Source organism: Beta vulgaris, chromosome 8 (genome assembly GCF_026745355.1).
Source record: "Beta vulgaris subsp. vulgaris cultivar EL10 chromosome 8, EL10.2, whole genome shotgun sequence".
NCBI lineage: Eukaryota > Viridiplantae > Streptophyta > Magnoliopsida > Caryophyllales > Amaranthaceae > Beta > Beta vulgaris.
In genome coordinates, this window is record NC_079209.1 from 56,892,392 (window position 1) to 56,907,422 (window position 15,031).

The 15,031-nt window shown below is 32.8% G+C and overlaps 2 protein-coding genes across 2 annotated transcripts; one reads left to right on the top strand and one right to left on the bottom strand.

The window, feature by feature from the left end:
- The first annotated feature begins 816 nt into the window (after positions 1-816).
- LOC104902083 (pentatricopeptide repeat-containing protein At1g08070, chloroplastic) lies at positions 817-3,250 on the top strand. Its single transcript, XM_010689749.4, has one exon. The coding sequence runs from the start codon at positions 935-937 to the stop codon at positions 3,140-3,142; it is 2,208 nt and encodes a 735-aa protein (XP_010688051.2). The 5' UTR covers positions 817-934; the 3' UTR covers positions 3,143-3,250.
- Positions 3,251-4,142: 892 nt separating this feature from the next.
- Positions 4,143-14,488, bottom strand: LOC104902086 (early nodulin-93). Its single transcript, XM_048634437.2, has 6 exons — positions 14,236-14,488; positions 13,232-13,293; positions 13,032-13,107; positions 5,085-5,146; positions 4,560-4,635; positions 4,143-4,446 (listed from the first exon to the last, which is right to left on the bottom strand). Exons 1-6 carry the CDS (start codon positions 14,315-14,317, stop codon positions 4,346-4,348), a joined length of 459 nt encoding a protein of 152 aa, XP_048490394.1. The 5' UTR covers positions 14,318-14,488; the 3' UTR covers positions 4,143-4,345.
- Between the last annotated feature and the right edge of the window lie 543 nt (positions 14,489-15,031).

The following is a 15,031-nucleotide window of genomic DNA, read 5'->3' on the forward strand; positions in this document are numbered from 1 at the left end:
GTAACTTTGATGGATATTGATATAAATTAATCTTCTTCCGTTTTAAAAAAAAAATCTATTGACAAATTAGTAATTAGACAATGGTTTGAAGGTAGTTAGTGAAACATGGCACTATAGATGATGTAGTAATTACAACTAGCATTTTGACTTCTTGAAAATAATTGTTGATAATGTTCTTGTAAAGTTAAAAGGGTATATCAATTATATACACTTTATCATGTTAGAGATACTAAATTGCAAGGCCAAAACTATATATGCACATTGTACGATTCATAATTAACTCATTACCAAAATTATGTTAATATAAATCAACCGAATCATATTACTATTACAAAAATAGAAAAAGAGAAAAAGTCGTAAGGTGACCATTATTAGAGAATCACTTAATGGTTTCCAAATGGCTTCTTACTACTTATTTGATCAAAATCTTATTATATTGAAAAAAATAAAAACTTCACTATCATATATACATTCATATTCAAAGATAGTCAAACCTAAATCAGAGTTATTACTTACTAGTCCATTTTAAAAAATACTTATTAATCTTTAAAAGATTCATATAAGCACGTTGTGTCGAGTCTATTCTTATTAATAGTATTTAGGTATACTTACTTCATTTCTTTTTAATTGTTATACTTAAACGTGTGATTTATCGTTATTTGCTCACAACACCTCAATCTTAACTATTACGCCAAGATATCCTTGATACGGTCTAACGGAGATAATATTTACCAAATTGTAGGATGAGCAATTTTATATGGTTTGTTAACTTGGAAGAGGGTGGTGTGGTCTTCAACTTTAAAAAGCACCAACTACCAAGTGGTAAAATTACCGTTAGTAAGGTTGGACCGTTATTTTTGGCGGGTAATGTAAATAACTATACTTCAAATAATACTATAAGATAAAACCTTCAAATTTTATTTTTCTTGTAATAATGGCGATGTTTTTATCAACTTCACCTGTTGTTTATCCTCTCCATTTTCTCCCAAATTCAGACCCACCTTACCATCTTCTTCAATCTCAACCATCACTCTCTCTCCTCTCCAAATGCAAGAACATTGAAACCCTAAAACAAATTCATTCCCAAATTATTAAAACTGGTCTACATAATACCCAATTTGCTTTAAGCAAGCTCATTGAATTTTGCGCCATTGATTCCTCTGGAGATCTCTCGTATGCGGTTTCGATATTCGATACGATTGAAGAACCGAATACTCTTGTTTGGAACACTGTGATTCGAGGGCAATGTTTGAGTTCTTCTCTAATCAATGCTTTGGAATTGTATGTTGGTATGATTTCTTCGGAAGTTGTGCCGAATTCTTACACTTTTCCTTCGATTTTGAAGTGTTGTGCGAAATCAGGGAGTACCCATGAAGGGAAACAGATTCATGGGCATGTTTTGAAGCTCGGGCTCGATTCGGATGCTTTTGTGCATACATCTTTGATCAATATGTATGCCCAAAATGGGAAGTTAGATTGTGCACGCCAAGTGTTTGATAAAAGTCCTCATAGAGATCCTGTTTCGTATACGACGCTTATTACTGGGTATGCATCAAGGGGTTATTTGGAGGATGCACGTAAGCTGTTTGGTGAAATTCCTGTTAAGGATGTTGTATCATGGAATGCAATGATTGCAGGGTATTTGCAGAGGAGTCAATTTGATCAGTCTGTATCATTTTTCGAGGAAATGTTGAGGGAACGGGTTATGCCTAACGAGAGTACGATGCTTAGTGTTCTCTCTGCTTGTGCTCAATCAGGTAATCTTGAGTTAGGGAAGTGGGTTAGGGATTGGATTGAAGAGAATGGTTTTGGAGCAAAACTTCGACTTGTTAATGCGCTGATTGACATGTATGCAAAGTGTGATGATCTCGTGACTGCGCGTAGTTTATTTGAGGGATTACCTCAGAAGGACTTAATCTCATGGAATGTGATGATTGGTGGGTACACACATGGGAGCTTCTACAAAGAAGCTTTGTGTTTATTTCGAGAAATGCTAGAACTTCGTGTTGTGCCAAATGATGTGACTTTCTTGAATGTCCTTCCAGCTTGTGCTCAACTAGGTGCTCTTGATTATGGCAAATGGATTCATGCATATATAAACAGAAGTTTCAACAGTTTAACTAACACTGCTCTTTTGACAAGCCTAATTAACATGTATGCGAAATGTGGTGATGTAGAGGCCGCCAAACAGGTTTTCGATAGCATGAAAACTAGAAGCCCAGCTTCTTGGAATGCATTAATATGTGGGCTAGCCATGCATGGTGATGCAACCCATTCCCTCGATCTTTTCTCAAGGATGGTGCACGAAGGATTCAGACCAGATGACATCACATTTGTGGGTATCCTGTCGGCTTGTACTCAAGCTGGTTTGGTAGATCTTGGTCAGAGTTATTTTAACGCAATGATCCAAGACTATAAGATTTCACCGAAAGTACATCATTATGGTTGCATGATCGATCTACTTGGTCGAGCAGGATTGTTCGATGAAGCAGAGGCCTTAATGAGTACTATGCCAATGGAGCCAGATGGTGCGATATGGGGTTCTCTCCTTGCAGCTTGTAAGCTCCACAAAAAGGTTGAAATGGCTGAAAAGTTCGCCAACCATCTTTTCAAGCTGGAACCTAGCAATCCAGGGCCGTATGTGCTTCTGTCAAACATTTATGCCGGTGCTAATAGATGGGATGATGTAGCTAGAGTTAGAACGAGATTAAACGACCTAGGAATGAAGAAAGTCCCAGGTTGTACCTCTATCGAGATAAATAGCATCGTTCATGAGTTTCTTGTAGGCGATAAGCTGCACCCACAGAGCAAAGCAATATATGAGATGTCTGATGAGGTTGATAGGCTCTTGACCTTACATGGGCATGTCCCTGATACATCTGAGGTGCTTTACGACATGGATGAGGACTTGAAAGAAGGAGCATTAAGTCATCATAGTGAGAGATTAGCAATTGCTTATGGATTGATTAGTACAAAACCCGGAACAACAATTAGGATTGTTAAGAATTTAAGGGTATGTGGAAATTGCCATTCAGCAACAAAACTCATATCCAAGATCTTCAACAGGGAGATAATTGCAAGAGATCGCAATCGTTTCCATCATTTCAAAGAAGGTCAATGCTCATGTATGGACCGATGGTGAATACATCATCGTGATTACTATGATTATGTCAAATTTTCATTAACAAATGCTACAGTTATGAATTGTTACGAAACAAAAGTAAATAATGCATAATTGACGTTTTGAAATAATACATTTGCAATCACGTTGATGATTTGTCTTAGAACGTTCAATAAATACTATGCAAACGAGCTCGATCAACTCATGCTCATCTACCGTCTCTCCTCGGTCAAACCGTGACGATACAACGGATACATCTAGTGTAGGTCTTTATTATCACGCACCATCCTGTATTAAACCCTTATAATTTACTACTACTTTTCCTGTTTATCCACAATTTCTTATCATTTTATCGTAGCAATCATAAAATGTTATAATTTACAATAAGAAGTTTTTACAATAGTTATGTTTACCTTTATTATATCCCATCACCTTCTTTCTTTACCTGAAATTGATTCGCAAAACAGCACCAAACGTAGAAGACTGCTTGAAGTCAAAGAAGGTCCACAGGCCAATGAGAAGGTTTTTGAAACATTATTTATATCCAGTCTTTATAATTTTTAAACTAGTATCTGGGTCTAGGGGTTGTCTCGGATGGTATTTTTTCCGAACTTGATATGTATTTTTTTCCATTCGTATTAAAATATAATAAAGAAAACTCAACATTTGAAAGGTACAAATATTATAATGTGAAAATTTATAACATGATTAAAAGTTGGTTGAGATAGTAACTTTGCTTTATCTAATAACAAGATGTCATGGATTCAAATCTTGTTCCATTTCAGTTTAGTTACTGCATTATTAATATTCATACTTTATACGTTCTGAAATAAGTCAAACCCTTTGCGAGTTGCGACCCATGCCTAACCCGTATCCGAGTATACGTTGGTCAGACTAAATCCAACCTAAGTGACCTCGAAACAACCCACTTCCGATCCGACACGATTTGACCAAGCACATTCGACCCAACTCGAGCCAGTAAAAACATACCCAGTTGATTAGCAAATGCTAGGAGATAACATTGTGTTAAGGGAAAAAACAGAAAACATTATTATTCATGCATATATATAACATATATGGGTAGCTCATACAAGATTTGATTTTTACATGTAATCATAATTTAACATTAAGATCAAATCTTTCTACGTTATCGTCATCATCGTTGTCGTCGTCGTCGTCGTTAACCATCAATGGCAGAGCATCCAGCCTTCCTCATTGTCAAATTCATGCTCCAATGTTGTGCATCTCTTTCTGATTGAAGGAGTTTTGTCGGGCTGATTTCAGCACAGTTTTATCAGCTACTATGAAGTATGCTGCTCCAGCAACTAATCATGTGCAATCAACACTAAAAATGTTAGTAAATCTTTACAGAAAACAACACATAATGATGAATGAATGACTATATAGTAATTTAAAATCATGTGATTCATTATATTACCAGTTGAAATTATGAGTGCTTGAGCAGTGTGGTTGAGATTGGCCCTAGCCCAAGGAAGCATTCTTGCACTTGCTATCTGCAGGTCAAGATTAACATACAAATGTCATCCATGCATTTCTTTGCATATAAGAGGTGTTGTAAGTCAAACAACACAGATATTTTAGCTCGGTAACATTATTAAGACACCCAAATTCGAAAAGCTCGCTCTAAAACTGATAAGGTACTGAAACTGATAAAAGTACTCGATTGCATGCATGACACATTTGGTAGAATATTAAATAACTTTTTAGACCAATGTAAGAAAAAAAAAAACACCTTGAGATGACAAAATTAAACCTTCCTTTTTTGTATTTATTTTTCTTTGGGAAGTGACAAATAAAACTTCATTAGATTAATAAGTGGGATATAGGTTAAAGTAGAAGTAGAGCCACTAGAGAAAAAAAAAAAATCATTCTTTTTTCAATTGTGATTCAAGCATTTCATGTATCAGATAGAAGAAAATAAATGATCAGGCTATAAACTTACAGTTGGAATGGCTGTAGCAAATCCAGCAACAACAGCAGCCTTAGCTCCAGCTAGAACACCATCTGTTTTAAGTTTTATCATCAAAAAGTCAGAAACTTCATTTAAACCACATTAGGCAGTATATATGCTCATATCTTATGCATAAAAACCAACATATTAAATGCAGAAATCATAATCCAAATAAAGTTTTACTCATAATAAATTGTTGAATGTAAGAGTTACTAATATAAGTACTAACTTTTAAGAGACAACATAGCAAGAAATGAGTTAGGAATACAATTTATTTTTATATCCATATGAGCCACGAAGGCAGTACAAAGTACAAAGAAGGGGAGGGGGATTCAAATCTATGAACGATCGTTCACAGCACCTCAATCTTAACCATTAGGCAAAACATCTTTGGTTAGTTAGGAATGCAATTTTTTAAATATAAACATCATATTTTTGAAAATATATATAAACTATAACATTTACAAATTGATGTTGTTTTTTAGATTGTCAAATTTAAGAATTAAGAAAGAGAAAGATAAATTATGTACCATGAGAACATTGTTTTGCTATGGCTAGCCTTTGATCAAGTGCAACCAAGTTAGATCTCTCAAGTGGGGATTCTGCAATATTTTTTGCCATTTTAGGAAATAGATTTAGCAAAATTTATAGGATAAGGTGAAATTTAATTCTTTGAACCTTCTAATTAATTTATATAATTTGTTTGATAGTAAAGTTTGAGGCTTTTTTTTGGTTTGATAAAAGATGTTTGAAGATTTTGGATGAGAGAATGAAATGGTAAACAAAGTGTTTGATATTTATAGACAAAACTGAGTGTTTTAACAGTAATAAGTGGTACAACAACTCAGGTGAGTTTGATGGTTTTATCAGAAATCTAAGGTTTTTGAGTCCATTGTTTTCTTACTTGACTTAGGTTTCTGTTATAGTCGGTTGATTTTCATGTCCTTTTGTCCCCATAATGCCTTTTATTTTATTGTATTACCCCTTATTGTTATGCAAAATAGAAGATCTGTCATGTTATTTTATTGTTTGTTAAACTAATCAATCTGTTATCTTTCCTATCGTGTACTTTAATAACTTTTCCATATCTTTGTACGTACAAGTGAGTTAACCAAAAGATACATGCATCTAGAGTAGAACTTATACGAGTAATAATTATAATAAAAAGTGGTCTTAAAGTTAGATTGGGTTGCTCACTTTGTAACTTAATCAATTGGTCAAGCCTTTTACCTTTAAGTGGAGCACCCGAAGCGAGAGAATTAGTCATTATTATCAACGGTGGATACCTTGATTGTTCAACAAAAAAAGAAGCTAGATTGGGTTAATTAGCAGAATGTTACTCTGTTAGTCAGCCACCTGGCGTGTGCTTAGAAGTTAGAATATCAACGAAGATGTTTTTATTTTTTGATTTCATTTCAACATTTTATTGTTTCGATCTTACTTTCTTCATTTTTAATCCATTGTCACGTATAAGAATTTGATTTCATGTGTATGATATCTGAAGTATATCTTTTACAAATACGTAATTAGAGATATTAATGGTCAAAATTGTACGTTGACAAGCATAAAAATCAAAATATTATTATACTTATTTAGTTAATTAGAAATGGAGGTCGGCATTCTATCATATCTTATATAGTATCTGTTAGGCGAGATTGTATAGGGATTTGTTAATATTTGTTAATATCTCTTTCCTTATGTATAGGGTGTATGGTTATTTAGTTTCCTCCTTGGATGTACTATATATTGGAAACTTTACATCAATACAAATCACACATTAAAACCCTAAACACTCCTTGACATGGTATCGGAGCCCTAATCTTTTCCTCTGAATTTTTTTTTTCTCATCGTCTCTCATGGCCGGCGGTACTCCCGAAAAGTCGCCGGACACCTCTGTTTCCCGGATTGACATTACCAATCCCTTTTTCCTCGGAACAGGCGATCGTCCCGGAGATTTCATCACTCCGACTCGTCTAAAATCTGACAACTATGACGACTGGGCGTGTGATGTGCAACTCGCCCTTGAAGCTCGCCGGAAATTTTGCTTTGTCGACGGCTCGCTGCGTGGGCCGGTTTCTCCTTTACCGACGCTGACTGGGTCACGGTCAACGCCATGATTGTTTCTTGGTTACTCAACACTATTGATAGTGAAGTTAAAGGTACGTTAACTAAATTTCGCGAAGCTCATCAATTATGGAGTCATTTGAAAACCCGTTTCGCTACTATCAATGGTTTTTCTATATATACGATCGAGTATTTGTATGTTTACCTGTAAAAGAGGTATATAAATAGTATAGTAGTTAAACACTTACCGTAGGTGGTGGTGTTCGGGTGGTGGTCGGGCAAGTGAGAAATAGGTGACAAAGTTGGAGTGAGTGAGCGAGAGTGGATGAGAGGTGAGAGAGCAAGAGTGGAGTGAAAGGGGAAGAGTATGAGGAGATTTAAAGAGAAAATTGCGGGCGATTTTTAGTAAATACGGGCGGCAAATAGCGCTAGGGTTAATGACTTAAAGAGTTCTTTCAAGAGAATGGTTAGACAACTAATATCGATATAGTAGTATATGGATTGATAACACAAAAAACAAGAAAGTCTTATTAGAAATGAAAATTTATCGAGACACACTTAAATGACATATATTAATGCTAAGTTCGATCCACATCATATTTAGTTTGGACCAAATCCATATAAGTAATTTATATTACTCCCTCCGTCCCAAATATAGTTCACATTTCCATTTTGGGTGTCCCAAAATATAGTTCCCATTTTCATATTTAGTTCCACATTTTTCGTAATGTGTCTAGAAAAATCGTGTCCCATCATTTATTTGCTCCTTGAATTTTGTTTTTTCCTTTGTTTATTCAACCAAAATGTTACAATTAATGTTCTTTTACTAATTATTATTCTCCATTCTCTCTCCTAAAATCATCTTTTCCCATACAACATTTATTTGAACAAACAAAAAATCTTTAATATCTCTCTTAGATTCTACTTGCATAAATTACCATGAATACTTTGAGACGAAGAGAGTATTATGTATCTAAGATTCGAATAATCTAGGTTTTAAAGAGTTATAGTTCTACTAAGTATTTTAGTGGTAAATCTCTCTTCTCTCTCCCCTCTCTCCTCTCTACTTAAAAAAACCCTAGCCTCCATTGTTGATTTTTAAAGGGGCTTCCATCGGTTTTTATCGTTGGAAAGCCCCCACCTTTGTTTTTTTATTTGTTTTTAGGTTTTCAATAACGATTTCTCCCTCGAAAGAAAGGGTTTTCGATCTCCTTCGTAAGAAAAGGTTTTTCGATCTCCTTCGAAAGACAAGGTTTTTCGACCTCTTTCGAAAGACAGGGTTTTTCTCCTCTTTTAGAGGGGGAATTTCTACAGGTTACAATCCGGTATACTAGATCTAATGGATTGCCGTGAAATTATTTTGTTGGTGAAGAATTATGTGGGATCACAAAGGTTATCAATTTTTCGAATACGGTCAGATGAATCCGATGTAAATCATCCTCACGACTACAAGGGATCGTTAGATTGTCTCTCCAACAAGGCTGTATTTTCCAGCGATATAAGCGGGAGATGTTCCACATTGCAAGATTTGTTTGACGATCGTAGTTTTTATGAAGGAAATTTTTGTTTGATTCAACTTATGTATTTGTTTGATTCGATTGCTTATGTAGATGTCGTATGACTTTTTATTAATGAATTAATTTTACTATTCAAAAAAAAATCTAGGTTTTAAAGAGGGAGGAAGTATCCTTTAAGATATCTTTTGTCATTTTAACATGTTGTAGAAAGGAGTAATTTATGTATAAAAAGTTTCCTTATAGTTGTAGATCAGGTGAATTTTATCCATATTTGGACGCAAAACTCTATGCAATTATTTTGGACACTAGCCTTAGCAATAGTGATTTAGATTCTGCTCAGAATTCAGACTGAATTGAGTAGAGTGGGATATTTTTAGTTGTGGAACAAAATTATTAAGGCAAAACCATGGGTGGGTATTTGATGGGATCTGCATCTCATGCACACCCATCTTTCTTGCTCCTGCAACTAGTAACACGCGTCTCAAATCAAAGGTCCCATTATTCGGTTATCCCATATTCGCCATATTACTAGACTTCTGCCTTCTCTAGAGCCTTGTTGTTTCGGATACAACCTCTATTCTTCTCTTACAATTTTATTTTAGTCTATTATTTCGGCTTAATTCAGTTCAAAAGAATATGGTCTAAGGGCCTGTTTTCTCTAGCTTATTTTCAGTTCAGTTCAGTTCAGTTCAGCTCCATTCTTTTATAATTATTTTGTTAAATATTATTATTATGTTGGTATAATTTATTTTACTAATTACTCTTATTATTATTATTATTATTATTATTATTATCATCATTATTATTATTATTATTATTATTATTATTCAAATATATATCATTACTATTAAGTATTATTATTATTATTATTATTATTATTATTATTGTTGTTGTTTCTATATATTATTTTGTTTATTATAGCTTTAATCATTATTAATACTATTATTATTAGGAGGAACATAATTTACGTCAAAGCACAAATAAACCTACTTTTTTTAGCCCATAAACCAATCAAATTGCGTCAAGACGGTTTATGATGTAATTTTTGCGGTCCAACCCAATCATTATTTTTATTACTAAATATTTTTATATTATTAAATCTAATTATTAAAATAGTAATATTAATTTACTTCTTAGATATTATTGTTATTATATATCATCATCAAGTATTAATATATTAATACAAATAATATAAAATAATAATTATTATTTTTTTTGATTGGTTTATTTTTTTTGATTGGATTATTAATTATCATTATTATCATTAATTATTATTATTATTATTAATTTATGATTATTAATATTATTTATTTATAACTATCATTTAAAAATATCCAAAATACTATTATTATTATTATTATTATTATTATTATTATTCATTATTATTACTTATCTTTATAATTATTATTTAATATTCATATTGTTCTTGTTTAAAATATTATTTATATATTTATTACATTCAGTTTATTTCAGTTCTGTTCAGTTCAGCTCTGATAAGTTCAGTTCAGTTCAGTTCAGCTCCAATAAGTTCAGTTCAGCTGTTTTATGCCGAAGAGAACAGGCCCTAAGTTTATCTTCATAGTATCGTTTTTCATCTCAAGTATCTACTTTTTAGTCTTCTTATCGGTTTCTTCTGTTCACCTTATTTTCAGTCCTAATTAGAAAAAGAATTAATAAGTTTCAATGAATTTAGATAAAATCTAAAAAGTTAAAATAAGTTCAGTTCAACAAAAAAATAAAATCCGACATTCTTACAAAATAAGATAGCCACTAATAGAGACTAATAAGTTAAGATAAGCAAAATAAGTTATGAATATAACAAAAACTATATTTATTCAACTTATATTGCTTATCTTAACTAATAGAGACTAATAAGTTAAGATAGTTTTTGTTGTAGTTTTTACAAAATAAGTCTGGTGTCGTTGTGGTTTTCGTGTGGTGTTTGAGAATTGAGAGAGAAGAGTGTGAAGAGGACTTTCCTCTGTTTCCTAAGCGTCCACAATTTCATGTGACTTTTTCTTTTAATTAATTGTGGGTACATTGCACCTCCATGTACCAGTCTGGGCCCGCCACTGGCTATCCCGAAAAGTTCAATGTACTCCCACTGATTTTTATTAATTTACCCGTTCTGACTTTTGACACTATTTACATCATTGACTTTAACTATCTCTTGTGATTTGTAATTAACGAAAAATATAGTCATGTGAAATCTAGTTAGATTCATCTCAATGTGTATTATCCAAATATTAGCTTTTTGTAACTTTTGCTTATCGATAATTAGAGATATTAAGGTTCAAATTACTGACTCGACAAATGTGTCCTGAATAAATGGGTAAACTAATAAAAAACGGAGGGAGTATTTATTAACCATGAATCTAGAGTGTACTATTTAATAATTTAATCTACGAAGCTAGGTCCATATCTTTATGGGTGTTGGAGAGGAGTAGAAGTAGCCATTATGTAGGTCAGGCTATGTTGTAAAGGCCGACTTTAGAGGTCAGGCTATGTTGTCGTAAGATTGGTTGGGCCAATTGGGAACCAAGTGGTTCGGGTGAATTATATTGTCAAATGTAGCATAAAAAAACTCAGCTTAATAAGGTTAGGTTAAGATGAGTATGTTAATACGGATTGGTAAATTAGAAAATTCGATCGACACAACACTAGGTTAACGGAGTTAGGTCAAGTTGTGCATCATGTTGAGAATAGGTTTGATTTGGATCCTCGAATGAGAGGGGTGGAATTTGCCGACGTAGCTCAGTGGTCATTAACCTAGACGTTTATATTAATGATGGTTTTATAAACATATTTACAAATTTAGTGTTGGTTTCCATTATTTATCTGACTGAGTAGTATTACTAATAGTAGCTCAATGCCCCAATTCGATGTTGTAGCTTATGTGATTCTTACTTACTTCCTTTATTTCTTTTAAGTCGGAGATGGAATTACAAAGTATTTATCCATCAAAAAACTTTAAAAGAGAATAATTTTAGTAATTGTAAACCCAAATCGAATCTAAATTACAATTTATATTATCAAGTCTTACCAGAATTAAATTTAATTTTTATGTCGAAGACCCCTTTAACTAATAGCATCGAGCTAGAACGTATGAAAATCTAAAGACAAATAAAAACCTCAGCTGCAAGGGATAATCATTATTATGGGGGGTTAATTACCTATTATTATTATGAAAGGAAATACATGTCTTTATTATATCTATTCTACATGTAAGAGGGATAGTACAAAAACTAGTTACTTGCTTGCTTCTTCATATAATCGCAATTTATTCATATTACATTGTTATGGTCATATCATCACACATCAACTATTCTCCAACATAACGTTGATCTTTTTCTTCCGATTTTATGCTCTCCAATATTTTGCATCTTATCAATGATGATTGTAGTAGGAGTTACGGCGAGCCGATTTCAGAACTGTTTTATCAGCTACTATAAAATATGCTGCTCCTGCCACTATAATTAATATAATGATTGAAACCGATATATTAGTTAGTGAATAATAATCATAAAAATTACAAATATACAAATTAGTGTTAGATTTAGGTTTTTTTTTTTTTTGAAATGACCAATTAAAATAAGGTTTTTTGTGGATAAATACCACTTAAAATTTTTTTAGAAGAAGGGATCAATAATCAATTAAAATACTTCTATTGTCAACTTAACACCACATTATAATTTTCAGGCCAAATTGTCAACTGACAATTTCTTTCCCTCCAAAATCTCTTTTTTGTTTTGTCTTATTCCCCCTTCTTACTATTCAAAAGCCATAAATTCCCCAATTTCTCCAATTTTCTGTATTTTTCTCATTTTATTGAAGCTAAAACTCTCATCCTCAACCTCGGAGTAGGTAGCAGTAGTATTAGTTAGAGAACTCGGATCAAGTGCACTCGTCCGAGTTCGTAGAGCAGAAATGGATTAATCCATATCAGAAATCAGGCTTGTTGTTGCTGTTGGTAAACGAAAAAATGGAACAATGTGAGTGAGTGAGGGGAGGGCGAGGAAGAGAGAGAAAGAGTGTTAATTAGTGAGAAGATGGAGAAGTGAGTAATAAGGAGAGGAAGAAGACGAACGTGAAGATTTGAGAGAGAAAAAAAAGATGGGGATTCGTAAAATAAAGAGGAGAAAACAAAAAAAACCGAAGTTTTGGGAAAAACCAATTGTCAGTACTGAAAAATTGACAATTTGGTCTAAAAATCGTAATGTGGTGTTTAGTTGCCAATGGAAGTATTTTATTTGATCTTTCCGTCTAAAAAAATTTTAAGTAATGTTTCCTTGCAAAAACCCTATTTTAATTGGTCCTTCTCCACAAAAAAATCCTTAAATTTATAAATAGTATTTACCAGTTGAAATAATGAGAGCTTGTGCAGTAGAGTTGAGATTGGCCCTTGCCCACGGTAGCATTCTAGCACTTGCAATCTGCAACAAGGTTATTTAACCAAAACATAGAAAAACAATAACACAAATGATCAATAATTTATTGGGGTCCAATAAATGAGCTAGGAAAAAAAAGAGAGAAAAACTTATTGGGTGAAAAACTCACAGTTGGGATGGCAGTAACAACTCCAGCAACAATCGCTGCCTTCGCTCCAGCAACAACACCCTCTATTTTTAATAGGAAAAGGGAAGTTAATAACTCACTTAAAGAAGGGATGATAACACATTCATAAATGAATTAGCCTCTTTTATTTGTTTCATTGAAGTCTATGTAGGTTGAGACAAAAAGGTTGGAACAACTTCAATCGATTACGTGCATGTTTTCTCTTCACCTTTAAAAATAGATTAAATTATTTAAAAGACCGAGATTGGTCAAATCCAATTGATCAGACGATAAGATATACTTAGAATTGATTAGGTCCAATTAATAAGATCTAATAAGTTCAATTTTTTTAAATAAGTTAAGGTTAAAAACAATATTAGGTCTAATTTATACACAAAGTTAAAGCCAGTACTAACCATGTAGTATCTGAAAATCAGGACCGTCTTGAAAATTTTAGGAGTCCTGTTCTAAAAATGAAAATAAGGCCCTTATATTATTAAAATTAATAGATTGTACATACATATTAGGCAATAATATACGATTATAATAAGCAAATATTCTAAAATGTAGATTTTTTGTCGCAATGAGGAAAAAATAAGCATTTTTCACGTGAAAATATTAGAAAATTTAAATTTTGACCCTTTCAAATTGAGATCCTGTGCGATTGAATTCTTTACACATCTTCTATCATTCTTCCTTCATTTCTTTTGTTTTTATCTTTTCATTTGTTATATCATTAAATTGAATTAATCCCATCAAGAAAAGTTGATATGAAACTATACAATGCGTCACAACATTTTTTTTTTATTGTATCAATGTAGAATCCAAAGTTTTATATATAGCCTCAAGCCCTCGACTTCCATAAGGGAAATTAATTAAGATAAACAAGGAAACGAAGGCAATACTATTTATATATAGGTGGAACACATAATATAATAGCTAGTCATATCATAATCTACGAAACTAAAGGGCAAAAGCCTATAAAAGACATATATTATTATATATACCATGAGAGTATTGTTTGGCCATGGCTAGCCTTTGGTCAGCGAGTGAGGACTCTGAAGGAGAATGCGCAACATCTTTGCCCATCTTTTAGACTGTTGCAGATAATCAATGCAAAAAGTAAGTACTACAAAGACTACGTGAACTTGATGAATTTTAGTAGCTAGGTTGAGTGCTTTTTCCAGGCTTCTGAATGAGGGAGAATGGTGAAGAGAATGTGATATTGTGATGTATAGGTGCTCGAGTATATATAAGCAACATTCGGAAGTAGCCAAAGTAACAGGTAGTTGTTATATATAGTTGATTATACAATTCAACGTGTTATAGAAGATTAGGAAGATTAGGATAATATTGTCAGTTTTGACATAGTGTGTTTGTATGTGGTATAGTGTCTTTCTATGTGTTATAGTGTTTTTTTTTTTGGCAAGAACTTTATTGTTTCTTTGTTTTATAGTGTATTTGTTTGTGATATAGTGTATTTCTCTCTTGTATAGTGTATGTGATTGTTATATAGTGGGTTTATGTGTATTATAGTAGTGTGTGTCCGATTCACATTTGTGAGCCTGGTGCACACTAATTTTACTGTGAACCAGGTCCACACAAGTCGAATTGAATGAATTTATATGTGATCTATATAAATATATTGAAAGGCGTTCCTAGACAATGAAACGCCACGTGGCGTTCTCTCTAGGGAGTTTTAATTCATTTAATATAAAAAAATAAAAATTGCATTGTAAAGTATAGGTTTCGATCATGTGATCGACAGTTCAAATCCTAAAATTTTAACCACTAGACCAAGCT